This window comes from Theropithecus gelada, chromosome 15, assembly GCF_003255815.1.
Source record: "Theropithecus gelada isolate Dixy chromosome 15, Tgel_1.0, whole genome shotgun sequence".
Lineage (NCBI taxonomy): Eukaryota > Metazoa > Chordata > Mammalia > Primates > Cercopithecidae > Theropithecus > Theropithecus gelada.
The window spans coordinates 54,988,098-55,006,702 of NC_037683.1; the positions used below are offsets into that span (position 1 = coordinate 54,988,098).

Below are 18,605 nucleotides of genomic sequence, written 5' to 3' on the forward strand. Positions count from 1 at the left end.
CACATTGTTTATAATGGATTTCAGGCTTTGTTTATGTTGTGGTTTGTGGTGAGTATTTTTTTTAAGCCCCAGCTATTAAATAATGCCAATACTGATGCATCTGCTATCTAATAGTAATATCACTGATTTATTTGTAGAGTACTTAAATTTTTACTGTGAATTTTAATTGCTGTTGTTTTTCCTCTCTTTTTGAATTTTTTCCTTAAAAGTTGGTAACTACCCTAGATAATATGCAAGAGGTCCCTTTGTACAGATAAAAGTGTCTTTTGGCTGGGCGTGGTGACTCACACCTGTAATCCCAGCCCTTTGGGAGGCTGAGGTGGGTGGATCACTTGGGACCAGGAGTTCGAGACCAGCCTCAGCAACATGGTGAAACCCTGTCTCTATTAAAAATTTTAAAAAGGCTGTGCGCGGTGGCCACACCTGTAATCCCAGCACTTTGGGAGGCCGAGGCGGGTGGATCACAAGGTCAAGAGATCAAGACCATCCTGGCCAACATGGTGAAACCCTGTCTCTACTAAAAATACAACTGGGCGTGGTGGTGTGCACCTGTAATCCCAGCTACTCGAGAGGCTGAGGCAGGAGAACTGCTTGAACCCGGGAGGTGGAGGTTATAGTGAGCCGAGATTGTGCCACTATACTCCAGCCTGGCGATGGAGCAAGACTCTGTCTCAAAAAAATAAAATAAATATAAATAAAAATACAAAAAAATTAGCCAGGCATAGTAATGCATGCCTGTAATTCCAGCTATTTGGGAGGCTGAGGCACAAGAATCTCTTGAACCCTGGAGGCAGAGGTTGCAGTGAGCAGAGATAGCTCCATTGCACTCCAGCATAGGCAACAAAGTGAGACTCTGTCTCACAAAAGCAAGAAAGAGAAACAAAAAAAGTATCTTTTGATGGAAAGTGGATGATGACTAAACATCCTTTTATTTCTGCTTCAATATATATTATATATATGTATCAATCATTATTAATCTGTGATAGCTAATCTAAGTCAACAAATACTGAACATAGGAAATCTGACTTCTGATCTCCTTCACAAGCTTCAGAGAATGTTTTGTTCTTAAATTTATGGGCTATTCTTTGTTTTATATTTCTATTATGTTTGAATATTATGTATTTTATAAGTTACTCTTGTTATTTGGGAAGAAAAATTAAAAATGAATTATCAGGTGGAAATGAATTGTTGGGATCAAAATACTATTTCTAGAGGTTTTTGGAGAAGACAGGATGAATATAAAATAACTTCCCAAGACTGATGATAAAAAAATATTGCTAAACCTTAAATACAAATTTTGGTTACCAGACTTTCAACAGAAAATAAGATTTCTCTAACTTGAAAATTAATTTTTACTACTCACTGATATGTTTTATAATGTTTGTAAAATGTATAAAGCCATCAGCCAAATTATCTGTTTTATTGATATGCATTATTGTTTTTTAATGCAGGGCATGAAGACTGTGTAAGAGGTTTGGCAATTTTGAGTGAAACAGAATTTCTTTCCTGTGCAAATGATGCTAGTATTAGAAGGTGGCAAATCACTGGCGAGTGTCTTGAAGTATATTATGGACATACAAATTATATTTATAGCATATCCGTTTTTCCAAATTGTAGAGGTAAGGTTATATTATGTATTTAATGTTTTGTATTGATCATTCCGTCCCATTTGTGAGATGGAAGGAGGAGGGCTGATTACTGTCTGTGGGGACTTGAATAATTTAGTAAATTTATTTCGTAAGTATCTTTCTCCTGTTTACAAAGAAGAAAATTGTATGGCGATCTTTGTATTAATTCAGATTACATTGTTGTGTTGTAAAAAGTTCTTGGGTATCTGAAGAAAGACTTTGTAAGATGTGACATGAATAAAAAATGTGATTTTGAAGTTGTATATGTTGTAGGTGACAAAACATATGAAACTTAAAGCTGTAATTTTAAAACTCTTTGGGTTTCAGAAAGTGTATCCGGAAAGATGGTATGTATAAATGTACTTAATTTTATTTATTCAAACTAATACTTCCTATGTTCATTAATTTTAGACTTTGTGACAACAGCAGAGGACAGATCTCTGAGAATCTGGAAACATGGGGAATGTGCTCAAACCATCCGACTTCCAGCTCAGTCTATATGGTGCTGCTGTGTGCTCGACAATGGTGACATTGTGGTTGGTGCGAGGTATTTATATCCTAGTCAGTCATTAAATGTTATGTGTCTAGGCCTTCAGTAGGCACTAGAGTGTAATAGAGATAAGCCATGAGGAATTTCAGGTGTCTTGGGAAGACTATATGGACACTTCAATTACTAAACAAAACAGTAGTAGATTTTATAGCTTTCACATTAAGTGATGCATGATGTACCAGTATTGTACTGCAATTGTGCAGTCAAGATATTGACTACAAAAGAAGTTAGAGAAGGTAGAGATTGGTGTGGGAAAACTTTCTGTAGAAGAAGTTTGAATTGGATTTTGGAAGATTATGAGTAAGAAAAGGTACGTGAATTTTTGTCAAAGCTAAGAGTATAAGTTTCCTTCGTGAGAATGAATGCAGCATGCCTAGGAAGTGAAGGAAAATGGTAGAGTACTGATGCTGGGATAATAGGTACAATGGGGCTTAACTGTGGAGAAACTTTAGTGCTTTCATGCCAGGCATTTTTTAGATTCATTGCTTGGGGTTAAAGGGTTGTGGTTCTTGAGCAAGAAATAGAATTGAAGCAGAACTTACGAATTATTAAATGTGTAGATTGGATTTAACTACTGGTGACAATGGACAGGAAAGTATATTAGAAAGCAAATACAGTAGGAGTGTGAAGTTATAAGACATTGGCCCCACAATGCTAATGGGTAGGAAATAAATAAATGAGATAATTTATTTATTTCATTTATTTATTATCTCAGAAGGAAAACAGTCAGAAAAAGGATGAAAGAAAAGGATAAAGCTTCAAACTGTTGGTGATTGGAAGTCCCCATTAATAAAAATGGAGAAGTGGGAGAATTGGTTGGTACAGAAGGTGATGACTGTGGCCTTAGACTTCCTGAGGTCTGCAGTGGTGGTGAGCCACACTCATGCCAGTGGATCATGGTCATTTGAACTGGAGCCTAGTATAAGAACTGAGGCTAAGATAAAGATTTCGCAAAGCTTCCAAAAGCAAACCATAGAACACCATTCTCTGAGAGAAGAAATATAGGGGAGGAACAGAAGACTAAGAACTGAGTTTTATGATACACCATTAGTAGAGAAAAAGAAGCTAGTAGGTTAAACAAAACAAAGCAATTCAAATGTTGAAATTTCTGGGAGACAGAAAAGGAAAGATTTTGGAGGGAGATTGTCATCAGTGTCAAAAAGTGTTTGAGGAGTCAAGGAATGGTAAGTTTGGAAAGCATTTGGATTTGAAAGATGTTGTTAGTGACTTTTGGCATCAATCACATTTTGAATGGAAAATGATAGGAAAAAAGGCAAATAAGAGGAAATAAAGGGTTGGAGGAGATGGATGAAGGATCGTAGACTACTCTATAATGCTACTGTAGCATTGAAAGCAATAAGAAGGCCAGCTGCTGTGGCTCACACTTGTAATCCCAGCACTTTGGGAGGTTAGGGGGGAGGATCGCTTGAGCTCCAGAGTTCGAGACTATCCTGGGTGAGCTCCTGAGACCCTGTCTCCACAAAGAAAATTCTTTAATTAGCTGGGCGTGGTGGCATGCATCTGTAGTCCCAGCTGCTCAGGAGGCTGAGGTGGGAGGATTGCTTGGGCCCGGGAATTTGGGGTTGCAGTGAGCTGTGATTGCCGCCGCTGCACTCCAGCCTAGGTGACAGTGGGACCCTGTCTCAAAAAAAAAAAAAGAAGAAGAAAAAGAAGGTGACAGCTATAAGGGATAGAGGGTCTAATAAAGTGAGTGTTTTATTTTTTGGCTGGGACAGAGGGTGATTTATAGGCTTAGTTTTTTTCCCCCCAAGCATATTTGAAGTTGAAGAAAAACCAATAGAAAGAGTGATACACATGTTTGTGGATGATTAAGTTAGAAACAGGTTTCCTGTAGAATGGGCCAGGATTAATACAACTGAAAGTGTCTAATTTGCTTCTCCTATCTCAACATTTAGAATTAAGAAATCATGGAGATGAAGTAATTTTTCTGAGAAAAGAGGTTAAGATTGGCCATCTAATCCAAACATTAGGCCATTGTTTTTTCCCCTTGATTGAAGTTACATTGCTAGTTACTGGCATAGTAAAGGAAGACCATATTTTTCTACTGAACATCTGCTAATTTTAAGCCCTACGTTGGGTCTTTGAGCCCTTTATAAACTAAACTAGCCCACTACCCTTCTCTATATGGTAATAACTATATAATATTGACTTTAAAACTACATACTATAGTTCTAGATTTTTACGATGGTAAATGTTTAACTTGGAATTGGAACTTGTGTAAAATACGTATTTCTCTGTTCTTTGTCAATAATTTGTCTATTAAATAGTTGACATAATAGTAGTATGTGCTGAAGTCAGCACAGTGCTATAATCAGCAATTAATACATGCTAATGTTTCTCCTTCACAAATACAGATGATTTTTACTTTGGATCATTCAGGTGTGATAATGTTAATGTATTATGGCAATGACTTTTTAAATCAGTTTATTTTTCCTTACAGTGATGGCATTATTAGAGTGTTTACAGAATCAGAAGATCGAACAGCAAGTGCTGAAGAAATCAAGGCTTTTGAAAAAGAGCTGTCTCATGCAACCATTGATTCTAAAACTGGCGATTTAGGGGACATCAATGCTGAGCAGCTTCCTGGGAGGGAACATCTTAATGAACCTGGTAAGTATTTTATTGTACCTAGTAGGAAAAATTCACCATATTTGGCTTTTGGAATAATTAAGAGAAGAAAAATAAATGTTGTTTTGCTCGTGTTTTAGTGTTACTCTCATTGCTAGATGCTGATTTTTGAGAATTTCTACTATTATATATAATCACTATGAGAAACCATGTTCTTGCTTCTGTCTCACAGTAGACTTTGAATTAAGCTTCTCATAAACAGGAATTAAAAAATAAATCTCCCAAGTCTTAGACCATTTACAGTAGGCATTCAAAAGGCACTCATTTAATACTTTTTGGTTGATTGGATTCTCTAAGAGGGGTTGTACAAACTGAATATTAGAACGAGTTTAAATACATAATTAGCCAGGTGTGATGGCATGTTCCTATAGTCCCAGCTACTCGGGAGGCTGAAGTGGGAGGATGATTGAGCCCAGCAGGTCGAGGCTGAGCTGAGACCACACTATTGCACTCCAGCACAGGTGACAGAGTGTGACTGTGTCTCAAAAAAAAAAGAGTTTAAATCAAGCATTGTCTGTGTAATGAGTTGGGAATCATTTGAGTTCGAAATCAGGAGACAGTAGTCATCTCAAATGAAATCTTGTGTTGGATGTATCTCTTGACTGCGTAATTATACCAGTGCTTCTAAAAGCTTGATTCATGGACCTCTGGGGATTCTGAGATCCTTTCAGGATGTCCATGAGGTCAAAACTAATTTTTGTAATACTAGATATTATTTGAATTTTGTACATTGTGTTAATGTTTGCACTTATGGTACAAAAACAATGGTGGGTGAAACCATTGGTTCATTAGTATGTAAATCAGGGCAGGGGCATTAAGCCATTCTGGTAATGTTCTATTTGCATGCAGTGTTTTTTTTGTTTTTTTTTTTTAATGGTTTGCCATTAAGCATGTCCTTGATGAGGCATTAACATTAAGAATTATAAATTTTATTACATTTTGACACGTCTTTTTAAATATTCTGGGTGAGAAAACATAAAGTAGACATAAAATAAATCAAAATACTACGGTGTCTCAAAGAAAAGAACTTGTGCCGTCATTTGAGTTGCAGGCTAAACTGCCAGTTTTTTCATGGAGTGCTATTTTTATTTGAAAGAATGACTATGGTTATTTAGGCTTTGGTATTTGGCAGGCTTTTTTGGAAAATGAACAAAGTGAGCATGTTCCCTCAAGGAAAATAACTGACAATATATGTTGCCAAAGATAAAATTCAAGTGTTTGAGTGAAAATTGAAATTTGGGAAAAATGTATCTCCACCAGGAACTTAGTAGCTTCCCATTTGTATTGATACCAGTGATAATATTAACAAATGCCATTTTTTAATGTGGAATAATAAACTATATAAATATGCAGAAGATCTGCGTAAGTCATTGGACCATTATTTTCCATATGACTAGTATCTCATACCAACTCAGACATGGGTAAAAGAGCCATTCAAAGTGCAAGATGGCCGGGCACAGTGGCTTATGCCTGTAATCCCAGCACTTTGGGAGGCCGAGGCGGGCGGATCACGAGGTCAGGAGATTGAGACTATCCTGGCCAACATGGTGAAACCCTGTGTCTACTAAAAATATAAAAACAAAATTAGCTGGGTGTGGTGGCAGGTGCCTGTAGTCCCAGCTACTTGGGAGGCTGAGGTGGGAGAATGGCATGAACCTGGGAGGCAGAGATTGCAGTGAGCCGAGATCGCGCCACTGCACTCCAGCCTGGGTGACAGAGCAAGACTCGGTCTCAAAAAAAAAAAAAAAAAAAAAGAAAAAAGGGCAAGATAGACCAGTGGATTTTAGTATAATAGAGCATGAAAAATTCATTGATGCTGTTTCAGATTGTACACTATAACCTTTAAAAAACTAGTATTTCTGGCCTATCCACATTTTCTGAAAAGACTCGTCTTCTCTTTTTCAGCCACCCCCGTGTGTTAGGCTGGATTTTCTTTATGTGGTCAACCAAAATAACAAATTGAAACAGATTAAGATGGGGTAAGAGGGGAGATTAAAGTATGATGGTCTAGGCCAGAAGCGGCATATATCACACCCACCCAGATTCCACTGACCATTACTCAGTAATGTGACATCATGTGACTGCCCGATGGCATGGGGGCTAGATAATGTAGTCTCTGGCTAGACAACTACAGCTGTATCCAATGGAAGAAGAGCATGATTCTTTGGAGGATGGATAGCTGTCTCCGTCACTGAAGGCTTTGTTGAGAACATGACATTTGTGTAAAGTCATTAAAGAGGCAAAGGAGCAAATACTGCCAATATCTGTGTAAAGAGTATCATAGGCAGAATAAACAGCCAGTGCAAAGGCTCTGTGGCTGAAATTGGCAGATGAGGGGACAGGGGGAGTAGTAGAAAGTAAGATCATATAGGGTAGTAGGGACAATTTATATTTGGTCTTGTACACTACTCAAGAGTTTAGGCTTTTACCAAGTGAGATTAGAAGCATTGATGGGTTTCAAGCAGTAGAGTGTCAGGACCTAGTTAAACTTTTGAAAAAATTCCTGAGGTTGCTGGGTGGAATATACACTGTCAGGGGCCAAGAGCACAGGTAAGAGGCCATTGAATCAACCCAACTGAGAAATGATGGTGGCTTGGACCAAGGGATGATGATGGAGATGTTAAGGAGACAGTTTTCTGGATATAAAGAATGAGCTGGGCCGGGCGTGGTGGCTCAAGCTTATAATCCCAGCATTTTGGGAGGCCGAGATGGGCAGATCACGAGGTCAGGATATCGAGACCATCGTGGCTAACACAGTGAAACCCCATCTCTACTGAAAAAATACAAAATACTAGCCGGGCGAGGTGGCGGGCACCTGTAGTCCCAGCTACTCGGGAGGCTGAGGCAGGAGAATGGGGTGAACCCGGGAGATGGAGCTTGCAGTAAGCTGAGATCTGGCCACTGCACTCCAGCCTGGGCGACAGAGTGAGACTCCATCTCAAAAAAAAAAAAAAAAGACTGAGCTGATAGAAGTAGCTGAAGCGGGTGCTGAGAAGTAGCTGAAGGAGCTATGCGGTTGAGAGAAAGGTATCAGACTTTCCTACTTTTCAGCCTGAGCCACTGGATTAATGGAGAGCCATTTATGGAATGAAATGTGTTAGGAAGATACATTCACTAATAAAACTTGTTTTATTTTTGATGGGTCAGTTGCTTCCTAGTGGAATCACGTTTTGTTAACCTTCCTTTGACTAATAATATTTCCTTTTAACTGTTATTTTTTTTTTTGGCCACTTTCTAGTAAAATTACATTTTTAAATATTTAATACAATTTTATTTTAAAACAAAACCCATATTCTCTTGTGTGTAAATTTTAATGTTAAGAATTTTCTATCTAAATGTTTTTCAATTTTACACTGCCATTCTACCTTTGATTCTTAAAATTTTTATTTTAAGGTACTAGAGAAGGACAGACTCGTCTAATCAGAGATGGGGAGAAAGTCGAAGCCTATCAGTGGAGTGTTAGTGAAGGGAGGTGGATAAAAATTGGTGATGTTGTTGGCTCATCTGGTGCTAATCAGCAAACATCTGGAAAAGTTTTATATGAAGGGAAAGTATGTCGACTTCTACTTTCTAATTACTGTTATCTTAAATCATTAGGCAAATTAAAGGTTTCCTTTGCCCCATAGTGATAAAATTTTCTTTGTTTTGACATTTAAAAATACATTACTGTGTGGGATAATAATCTTTTTTTTTTCCTTGTCTTGAAATAGATATTTTAAAAGTATCTTTCCATGTAGTGAGAGCTGCATTTGATAGACAAATTAGCAATTGTCTGTCACTTAGTAATTTCTATACAAAAGCTGTTCCCAGCCATTTTGTATTGGGAGCTTCTGTGCCACCTTTCATCTAATACCTCATGCCTGGCTATATTTAACTTGACAAGACATGAGGGACCCTGCAGGGCAGTGCTTAAAATGCTGGCATGTTTTGGTGAGTAGGGCACAGTAACAGCTGATAATTTTGACGTTGGTATCAACTAGTTGGAAACTCTCCTTTGGCTCTAGAATTAATATGTAGTTGTAATCCATCTTTCATCCTCACCCCCATCCCCTAATGAAATACTAATTTTGCATCACATGCAGATGGGGGCTATTAATCTTTATCTGCCAAAAAGGAAGATTTTAGCACTGTACTTTGGAGAAAATTTAAGTACTATAATTATTAAAATAAAGAACACATCTGTGTTATCTTGTATGTCATTAATATATGTGAACAGATAAATTAATAAACATGTGTCTCCTTTTTATATTCCTACTTTAGGAATTTGATTATGTTTTCTCAATTGATGTCAATGAAGGTGGACCATCATATAAATTGCCATATAATACCAGTGATGATCCCTGGTTAACTGCATACAACTTCTTACAGAAGAATGATTTGAATCCTATGTTTCTGGATCAAGTGGCTAAATTTATTATTGATAACACAAAAGGTCAAATGTTGGGACTTGGGAATCCCAGCTTTTCAGATCCATTTACAGGTAAGTTAGTGTTTATATTGAGTCTTACATATTTCCATTAGTGTTGATTGATACTTTTGATGTTTTCAAACACTCATGTGATTAGCTTTTTCAATAAATACCAACATCTACAACAAAGTTTTACTCCACATTCGTATGTTTAAGCCTCAAATTATGTAGTAATTCTATATTTTACAGAAATAATAGTAAATTGTTGTCTTTCAAAAATACAATCATACTATAATGGAATTTCAGTTATTTGAAACAAAAACAAACTTGTAAGTTCTTTTATATAGTGTTTCTTTTTAAAAATTATATTTTGGCAAAATTTAGTAAATAATTCTTTTTTCACGTGAGGCTAAATTGGTCAGTCATGCATCAAATCTAAAGGTGAGCCCTGTGGGTAGTTTTAGTTTATATGTGATATATATTCTACAAGTTCATTTTAAGTTAGTTGTTTGTAACATCGTATGCAATATCTCAGATGTTATAAATGCAGTTAGGTGCTCATAACAGTCTGTAAATTGTAATGCTGGTGGTACTAGTCCAAATTCTGGCTCCTAAGAAGTGGAATCTAATCCTAGTAATATTAATGTGAGTTCTGGAGGCTGGTTAAGAGGAAATAAAATGCCTCCTCCAAATAACATTTTGAGATAGGCACTTGACTGTTAATGTTTTCCTCTCGTCATTTCTGACTCACATTTTTCATGTGCTAGTGCTCTTCCTTGTTTAAAAGGACCTCATATTGTATTCCTGTCTCAAATCCTTATGTAGATCCACCTTTTCTTCCCTGAAAGCTACTCCACATTCCCAAATTATCTTTTCTCCTTCTACTTCAAAATTTCATTGCCCATTCATATAATAAAACTAATGTTTCCTGCATCTTGATTTAAATAGAATTATCAGGTCAGGTGCGATGGCTCATGCCAGCATTTCGGGAGGCCGAGGCAGGCAGATCACAAGGTCAGGAGTGCAAGACCAGTCTGGCCAACATAGTGAAACCCCATCTCTACTAAAAAAGAAATACAAAAAATTAGCCAGATGTGGTGGATATGTGCCTGTAATCCTAGCTCCTTGGGAGACTGAGGCAGGAGAATCACGTGAACCCGGGAGGCAGAGGTGGCAGTGAGCTGAGATTGCGCCATTGCACTCCAGCCTGGGCGACAGTGCAAGATTCCATCTGAAAAAAATTAAAAATTAAAAAAAAAAATTATCAAAGTAACTCACTACTGAATTACAGATGATCTGATCCTCCAAATACTTGCACTTAAAAAGAAAATAAGTGCTTAGTATCCGGATATTTTTGTTGTTGGAATTTTAGACTATAGTTCAAAAGAGTGAACACAGATTGTAGTACTGTGTAAGCTATTTTGCATGCGGGATACAGGAAAGGAATTAAAGCAGCTGACTTTGTCTGGAAACCTAGGAAGCACTTGGCTTGTTTTGCCCTTCTAAGACTTAACTTTATAAGCATCCTTACTTTTTTTTTGTTTTTGTGGACAACCTGATTATTTCCCTAGAGGTACTAACAAAACATAGGCACATATGCCACACATTCGTAAATGTATAAATGGAAATCTCTTTCCTTTGTAGTTTTCATCCCCTTTCTAATTCTCTTCTCCAGTGGGTTGTAAGCTTCAGTGGATATTAGCAATTTTGTTCCCTACTGGATCCCCAGCACTGAGTCCATTGTTTGACACATGAATTAATGAACCTGGAGCTCTAAAAGATTAACATTTAGTGCCTGTGGTTTTGATAACAACAACAGCAGAAATTCTTGTGAGTTTGTATAGGAACAGAGACAGGAATTGATTGTATGTATATATATTTAGGTCAGATATCACCTGCAATTCTCTTTTGATATTTGAATTAAGCTTTAATATTTAAGTGCTGGGGCTAAGATATAATAAAACATTAAAGTTAAGAAAACAAAACTTGGATATTCATTAAAATTTCAGTTTTTTCCCAGCTATAAGACTTCTAACTATAGTTTCTGTCATTCTATCATGTGAAAGTTTTGCTCTTCTGTTTTTCTCCAAATGTAGGTTCTTCTAAAACAAGCATTGTGCTGTTTGAAAAATTCAGAACTTTGGTGCACTTCTGCCTTTTCTTTGTTTTGCATGCACAGGTGGTGGTCGGTATGTTCCGGGCTCTTCAGGATCTTCTAACACACTACCCACAGCAGATCCTTTTACAGGTGGGATGCAGTTTTGATTCATGTATCTTTCTTCACTAAATGTATAGCATCTTGCATTACATGGCTTTACATCTTGGAGATGTCATCCCATAACTGATAATTCCCTTACCTGTATTTTCAATTTTGATGGATCTCCTTTTCTTTAACTTCTGATTTTTGCTTTTTCCTGGAGTAGTTGTGTAGATTTCCTCGTGAATTTTAAATAGCATATTATTAGAACTCATTGTTTTCTCCAGGGGTCCTTCCCACCAGGAGAGCAGTGTAGTTAAGAACATAGGTTTTAGAGTCAGACAAACCTTGGTTCAAAATTGGGCTCTACCACTTACTTGCTGTGAGAAGTTGGCAAGTTACCTAACCTGTCTGAGCCTATTTTTTTTATCTGTGAAATTAGATAATAGGGGAACCCACCAACCAAGACACAGCATGAGTGCTATCACTGGCGAGATGCTACCAATCACGAGCAGAGAAGGAGCCATGTGAGTCCCTGATATTGGATGGAGCAGTACAATCAAGAAGTCTCCCCAGGCATATTTTGACTTAACATGGAAGGAGACATTCCACCCAGCTACCCAGGAATAGTCTTCCTAATCTAAGTTATTAATGTCCTTCTTGAAGCCCTTGAAGTGTTGGTGTATCTCTTCAAAATGAATTTATTTACCAAGGTATGCATGCCTCAGCGTCAACACTACTGGAAAAAGTTGCCAGAGTTGGACTTTAAGGCAGCTGAAGAAGTCTCTATTTTCAGAATGGCTTTTGATATCTTATATGATGCTGTTGTTGGATCTTCAGACAGAGTTCCTCGACAGTATACTCAGTTTGGGAAGAGATCATAGCCTTTAGGTATCCACTGGCCTTGCAGATTAGTACTGTGAGCTATAAAAATCACAATCTACAGTCCTAGGCCAGAGATTGGACAAACATACAACGTTAAGTCAGTGTCATGAAGTTGTGGATTGCTGTCAGTGAGCTTCCTTTTTCCTGTGAATGTTTTTGTGGCCCAGATGCAAATGGTTGTACCATGTGCATTGATAACCAGTAAATGAAAATAATTAACTATCGCACTAAATGCTGTGATGGTACAGTGGCTGTTAAGGAAGTCTTTGATAACATGTGATTTCAAATGGTAGTAAGGATCTGAAGAGTAGATAAGATGGCTTTCTCTTTATCAGCAGTTCAGAAACAGTGATGCCCTGAAGCTTAATACCAAGTGAGAATCCAAATCACTTTGGCGGCCTTTTTTTCTGGAACAGAAAGAACATACCAAGCTTCAACTAATACCAGCAAAATCAAGAAAACTCCGGGGGCCATTATAACCAGAGTATATCTCACTGTTCCATAATGTCAGTAACTCAGAAGATGCAGTGATTATGCAGATATGCAAGATAGCATACACAATGTCCAAGAGAATTAGGGTATCATTAGGATAATTGAATACCTTTCATATAAATATATAACAGCCTCTACCATATTGAGGTATGAAAATAAAATGGCATAATATGTGTAAGTGTTAAGCAGAATGCCTGGCGTATATTTAAGCCATCGGTGTATGTTAGTCATTGTTGATGATGATGTTTTCCCAACTTTGTCAGTGGCACTGGGGCCAAAAGATTTCCCTGTCTGGCTACAACTTAAAGTCAATCTTAATTCTTCTTTCTTCCCCATATTAATTTATGCTGTCCTTAAACTGCTAATGTTTATTAGAATGATCTGGGAAGCTTGTTTAAATTACTTATCCCAGGGTTCTACGGCCAAGAGATTCTGATTCAGTAGATTAGTGAGGAGGTTAAAACTAAAACTATTCATGATCTGATCTCTCACCAAAGGATTCTAATTAAATAAATGATCTTGGTGGTAGTTTGATCTTAGATTTTTTTTTTTTTTTTCAAGTCAAGAGTTTTGCTCTTGTTGCCCGGGCTGGAGTGCAATGGTGCGATCTCAGCTCACCACAACCTCTGCCTCGCATCTTTAAGCAATTCTCCTGCCTCAGACTCCCGAATAGCCAGAATTACAGGCATGCGCCACCATGTCTGGCTAATTTTGTACTTTTAGTAGAGACGGGGTTTCTCCATGTTGGGCAGGCTGGTCTCGAACTCCTGACCTCAGGTGATCCGCCCACCTCAACCTCCCAAAGTGTTGGGTTTACAGGCGTGAGCCACCACGCCCAGCAATCTTAAAGTTCCCCAAGTGTTTCTAAAGTGGAGCCAGTTTGGAATACCCCTGGGTTATGGGTGGACTCTGGGAATCTGTGTATTGAAACTGTGATTCATTCAGGTGGTCAGAAAACCATATTTAGAAAAGTGTGAGACTGTACTTTACCTCTTAAGAGCTTAATGCCTTGGGCAAGTTATTCAGCCTTCTGCTTCTAAAATATTGTGAATTATAATGGTATCTATAGAATAGTATAATGAATATATGCACAGAAGATGATTAGCTGGCATATGGTTAAATTTCAACAAACCCATTTATTCTGTGTTTCTCATTATTTTAATTAATCTTACTGTCTTTCTGGTTTTGCTTTTTAAATTTTGTTTGGTTTTTCTGTATATGTTGCACCAATTATAACAACTCCTGGAGTGTAAATTGAGAGAGGCTAGAACAGTAGCTCATTTTTCTTCTTCCCATAAAGGCTGATCCAGTATTCTGAGTATCTCCAAATCCTGCTGATTCTCTCTCTATACTTACTTTTTATGTTTCCTTCTTTTTATTTTCAATAGGACAGCCACAAGTATTATCTATAATAAAATGTGACTGGGCTGTTGTCATAGTATCTCTGACCTACCTGAGTCTTTTCTAATTGTCTTGTGTGCTAGTTAGTCCCACCCCTTTACTTCAATAGAATAGCATTCACATTTCTTTCTGGAAACTTTTATTTCTCTCCAATCCACTTACATTTTTGTAATTTACTAAACTTCTACAATTATAATATATAAGGCATGTAATGTTTAATTTGTAGCTAACATTTGTTGGGCACTTATGACATGCCCAGGCACTGTTCTCAGCATTTTTCTGTATTAAATTTATGGCATATTTATTATGTATAGTATGACACCATTGTGAATTCTGCTTAATAATGGAAATAAGCAAAGAAGAGTTTGAACTTTATAATTTGCAGTCACCTTTGCTTACTAGGAGTATTATTGTATTGTAGGTGCTGGTCGTTATGTACCAGGTTCTACAAGTATGGGAACTACCATGGCTGGAGTTGATCCATTTACAGGTACATACTTTTTGTTTCTTTTTCCTTTTTTTAGATTTTAAAAATTCACTGGAACTTTTATTTAATGAAAAGAGTAAGAAAATTTGTGTCATTTTCTTGGTTGAGAACTTTTTGTGTAGTAAATCAAGACCAAACTTGTCTGGCTTTTCGAGTTTTCTCAGAATTGTCTCATTACTACGTATTAGAATCATCTGGGGAGCTTTCCAAACGTACTTCAGCCTTATCCCCAGAGATGCTTACTTGGTCTAATTCTGCTGTGAGTTAGGGACTTGGCAAAGGGTAGTTTTATAATCTTCCAGTGTGATTCTAATATGCATCTAGGAACGGAAACTACTGTTTTACTGTAGTAAGTCTGCTTTCCTCGCTACTATTACAAAGTCTATGTTTATTCTCATCTCTTCATTCTTACTTAATGTGTTGAGAATGTTATTCACTGGATTATACATTGGTCTCTTTAAGAAGACTCAGGAAAGAATTTGCTTCTGTGATTTAGGCCTGGAATAGCTATCATTCTTCTGAGCAACTAATTGTTTTTTAATCCTTAGTTATCTAGTCTACAGTCTGACATACCTAACTTGTTCATTGAATATGTGCTGGTATGTTTTCCTCTGTATTGGCTGCCAGTAAAACACAGAGCTAAATTTGTGGTTCATCTCTTTCAAGTTTGACAGATATCTTGGCATTTTTTTTTTCTACTTAATTTTTATATTCTTCGTAATTTATATGAGAGAAATTGAGTAACATATGTGTTATTCAGCATTAAAATAAACACCCATAAACCTACCACTCAATAACTAACCTAGCCCATGTTTTTATTTTTTATTACTTTTGAGATGGGATCTTGTTTTGTTGCCTGGCCTGGGCTCAAACTCCTGGGCTCACATGATCCTCGCACCTGACCTCCTGAGTAGTTGGGTTTACATTCGCATGCTACCATGTCCATCACTTGGCATGTGATTTTGTAAGCTATTTTTTAATTGCATAAGTAACATTGGTTAGCAATACTGACGTATAACATAGTAACTCTAATTAAGATTATGGATTCTGGAGTGAGAATCTAAATTCAAATCTCAGCTCTACTACTTTTTATCTGCTTGACCTTGAACAATTTATTTGATGTGTCTGTGCTTTTGTTTTTCTCATTTGCAAAGTTGAGGTAATATCTACTTCCTAGAATTAAGAGCTTAAAATTATAAAATTTATGTAAATAACTTTTTACCAAATTAATGCTTAGTAATTGTTAGCTGTACTTGTTAACAAAAGTTAACAGTGCTCCCTCCCATTTTCCAGAAGTTAGTTTTTAACAGTATGGTGTGTATATTGGAACTTTATATACCTTAGTACAAGCTAATGTCACCTCTTGCCTAGAATAATGAAATAACTTCCAAATTGGTCTCTCCATGATCCATACTGCAGACAGTGATCATTTTATTGTTTACTCTTATGTTTCTGCACCTCCCTTGATTAAAAAACTCTTCAGTGGCTTCCCAGTGAATATTTTTCTTTTGCCTTGCCTCACATTCCTCTCTGCCTTTCCTCTGTCCAGCCATACTGACCGGTGTCAGTTTCTTGAGCATGTAATACTGTTTTCTACCTCCAGAGCTTTGAACTCACTGTTTTCTTTTGACATACTTATGTATTGCCCTTTGCCTTGTCATTTAGACCACAAATTATTGGCTGTTTTTCTGCCTTTTCTTTTTTACTTAATTGTGTCATACAGTATTAGATAAGCTCAGTGAAACTTTTCTGAACACCCACATGTGCCCTTTGCTAGATCACCTACTCTTATCTTTCATTGCATCCTGAACTTTTCCATCAGGAAACTTTTCAATATACATATTTGGATGATATTTGATTAATATTTGCATTCTTAACACAACTACTAGACTATAATGACCAAGAATGCAGGCAGCGTGTGTATAGCTCATTTTTATGTCAAGAAAAATTTATTCTTTATAAACAGAATTAATTTTATACACCAGTCTCACTGTTTCATCTTTACCTTCATCCCTTTCTATTCCTGATATACTCAGAATATTAAAATAAATCTTTTGTTCATATTTTTGCACAATACCTTAAATGTATGTTAGAACAAAATAGGGTTTACATTGATTCAGATTTGAAATTTGAGATGTAAATTAAATTTAAATTATACTTAATTGAAGTCACTTTATTCATTGAATATTGATGAATTTTCATCATGTGCCAGTTCATGATCAGATACTGAGTTTCTGTTAATATAATAGAGACTTAAGATGTGAAAAAAAGTGTAAAAGACTAGGACTTGGATGGGCCTGGTGTCTCATGCCTGGAAAAAAAAAAAAATCAGTCATGCCTCCATGATGGAGCTTTCATAAAAATCCCAAAGGTGGCTGGGCATGGTGGCTCACGCCTGTAATCTCAGCACTTTGGGAGGCCGAGGCAGGTGGATGACAAGGTCAGGAGTTCAAGACCAGCCTGGCCAATATGGTGAAACCCTGTCTCTACTAAAAATACAAAAATTAGCCAGGCGTGGTGGTACATGCCTGTAATCCCAGCTATTCTGGAGGCTAAGGCAGGAGAATTGCTTGAACCCAGGAGGCAGAGGTTGCAGTGAGCCGATATTACGCCACTGTACTCCAGCCTGGGCAACAGAGTGACACTCTGTCTCAAAAAAAAAAAAAAAGGCTAGGACTCCTCAACAAACCACCATGGCACACATTTACCTATGTAACAAACTTGCACGTCCTGCACATGTACCCTGAAACTTAATAAAATAATTTTTTTTAAAAAAGACTAGGACTCCTGTCCTTCAGGGATTTATAACTTGGGAATTTATAAAGATGATGCAGAAAAAGATTAGAGCAAACGATAATGCCTACTACATCATTTGGAATAAGCAATAAAAGACATAAGGGAGAGATCAGCATGCCTTAGAAAAGATGAGAATGGAAAGTTTCATATAATTATATGGTATTCTTTGACATTTTTAAAAATGTATAATTTAGATTGAATCTTAGGCCAGGCTTGGTGGCTCACACCTGTAATCCAAGGACTTTGGGAGGCTGAGGTGGGAGAATCGCTTGAGCCCAGAAGGTCGAGGCTGTAGTGAGCTATAATTGCACCACTACACCGTATCTCAGAAAGAAAAAAAAGAAGTAGAAAGTATGAGATGATCTTGTTCTACATTTAAGCTTCCATTCCCCAAACCAAAAAATATTATATCAATAAATATAAAGTAACCAAAATATTGTGGATATTTTTCCCCTTGAGGTTCCTTGTTTAGTGCATGCACTGAATAGTTGCATATCTCAATAATTGTCAAAACTAAGTCTTATGGTTAGTAAAATCTCAGTTTTGATCACTACTTATGGTTATCATCATCTTCTATTCTTTAAATAGGGAATAGTGCCTACCGATCAGCTGCATCTAAAACAATGAATATTTATTTCCCTAAAAAAGAGGCTGTCACATTTGACCAAGCAAACCCTACACAAATATTAGGTAAGTCTCTTTAATTAATTTTTTCACATATTCACAGACTGTTTGAGATATCATCAAGGTTGTTTCTCTTCCCAACATGTGTCAGGAATTGGGTACTTAATATGAATAGAGATTTCTATTGCGGTATTAAACAACTATGTCCACCACAAATATACAGTTTGGTAAAGGATCCATAATACTTTCTAAGAAGCCTTACACAAATGTAAAGTAAGTAATTTATGATGACTTTAATAAAAAAAAATTAAAGGTAGAAAATGTAAATTCTACCTACCCAGGTTCTTAATGTTTTTTTAAAAAAATTAATGAACATCAATGAGTCAAGCATTTGAAAAATAAAGATCTTATCTTTAAAAAATTAGTGGACCTCAGAAATAATACAAGTTCATTTTCTTTTTTTTTTTTTCTTTTTTTTTTTTTTTTTT

The 18,605-nt window shown here is 36.7% G+C and overlaps 1 protein-coding gene across 2 annotated transcripts in view; it reads left to right on the plus strand.

Moving 5' to 3' along the window:
- The window catches only part of PLAA (phospholipase A2 activating protein), a 41,008-nt gene that overhangs the window by 17,749 nt on the left and 4,654 nt on the right, over positions 1 to 18,605 (plus strand). Inside the window, exons 5-12 of one of the 2 annotated variants that reach the window (XM_025359141.1) lie at positions 1,452 to 1,619; positions 2,040 to 2,175; positions 4,640 to 4,809; positions 8,221 to 8,378; positions 9,088 to 9,307; positions 11,415 to 11,483; positions 14,632 to 14,700; positions 18,082 to 18,183. In XM_025359141.1, the coding sequence (XP_025214926.1) occupies positions 1,452 to 1,619; positions 2,040 to 2,175; positions 4,640 to 4,809; positions 8,221 to 8,378; positions 9,088 to 9,307; positions 11,415 to 11,483; positions 14,632 to 14,700; positions 18,082 to 18,183 (1,092 nt within the window). The remainder of the gene's footprint in view (positions 1 to 1,451; positions 1,620 to 2,039; positions 2,176 to 4,639; positions 4,810 to 8,220; positions 8,379 to 9,087; positions 9,308 to 11,414; positions 11,484 to 14,631; positions 14,701 to 18,081; positions 18,184 to 18,605) is intronic. The other variant, XM_025359142.1, reaches the window with a different exon arrangement.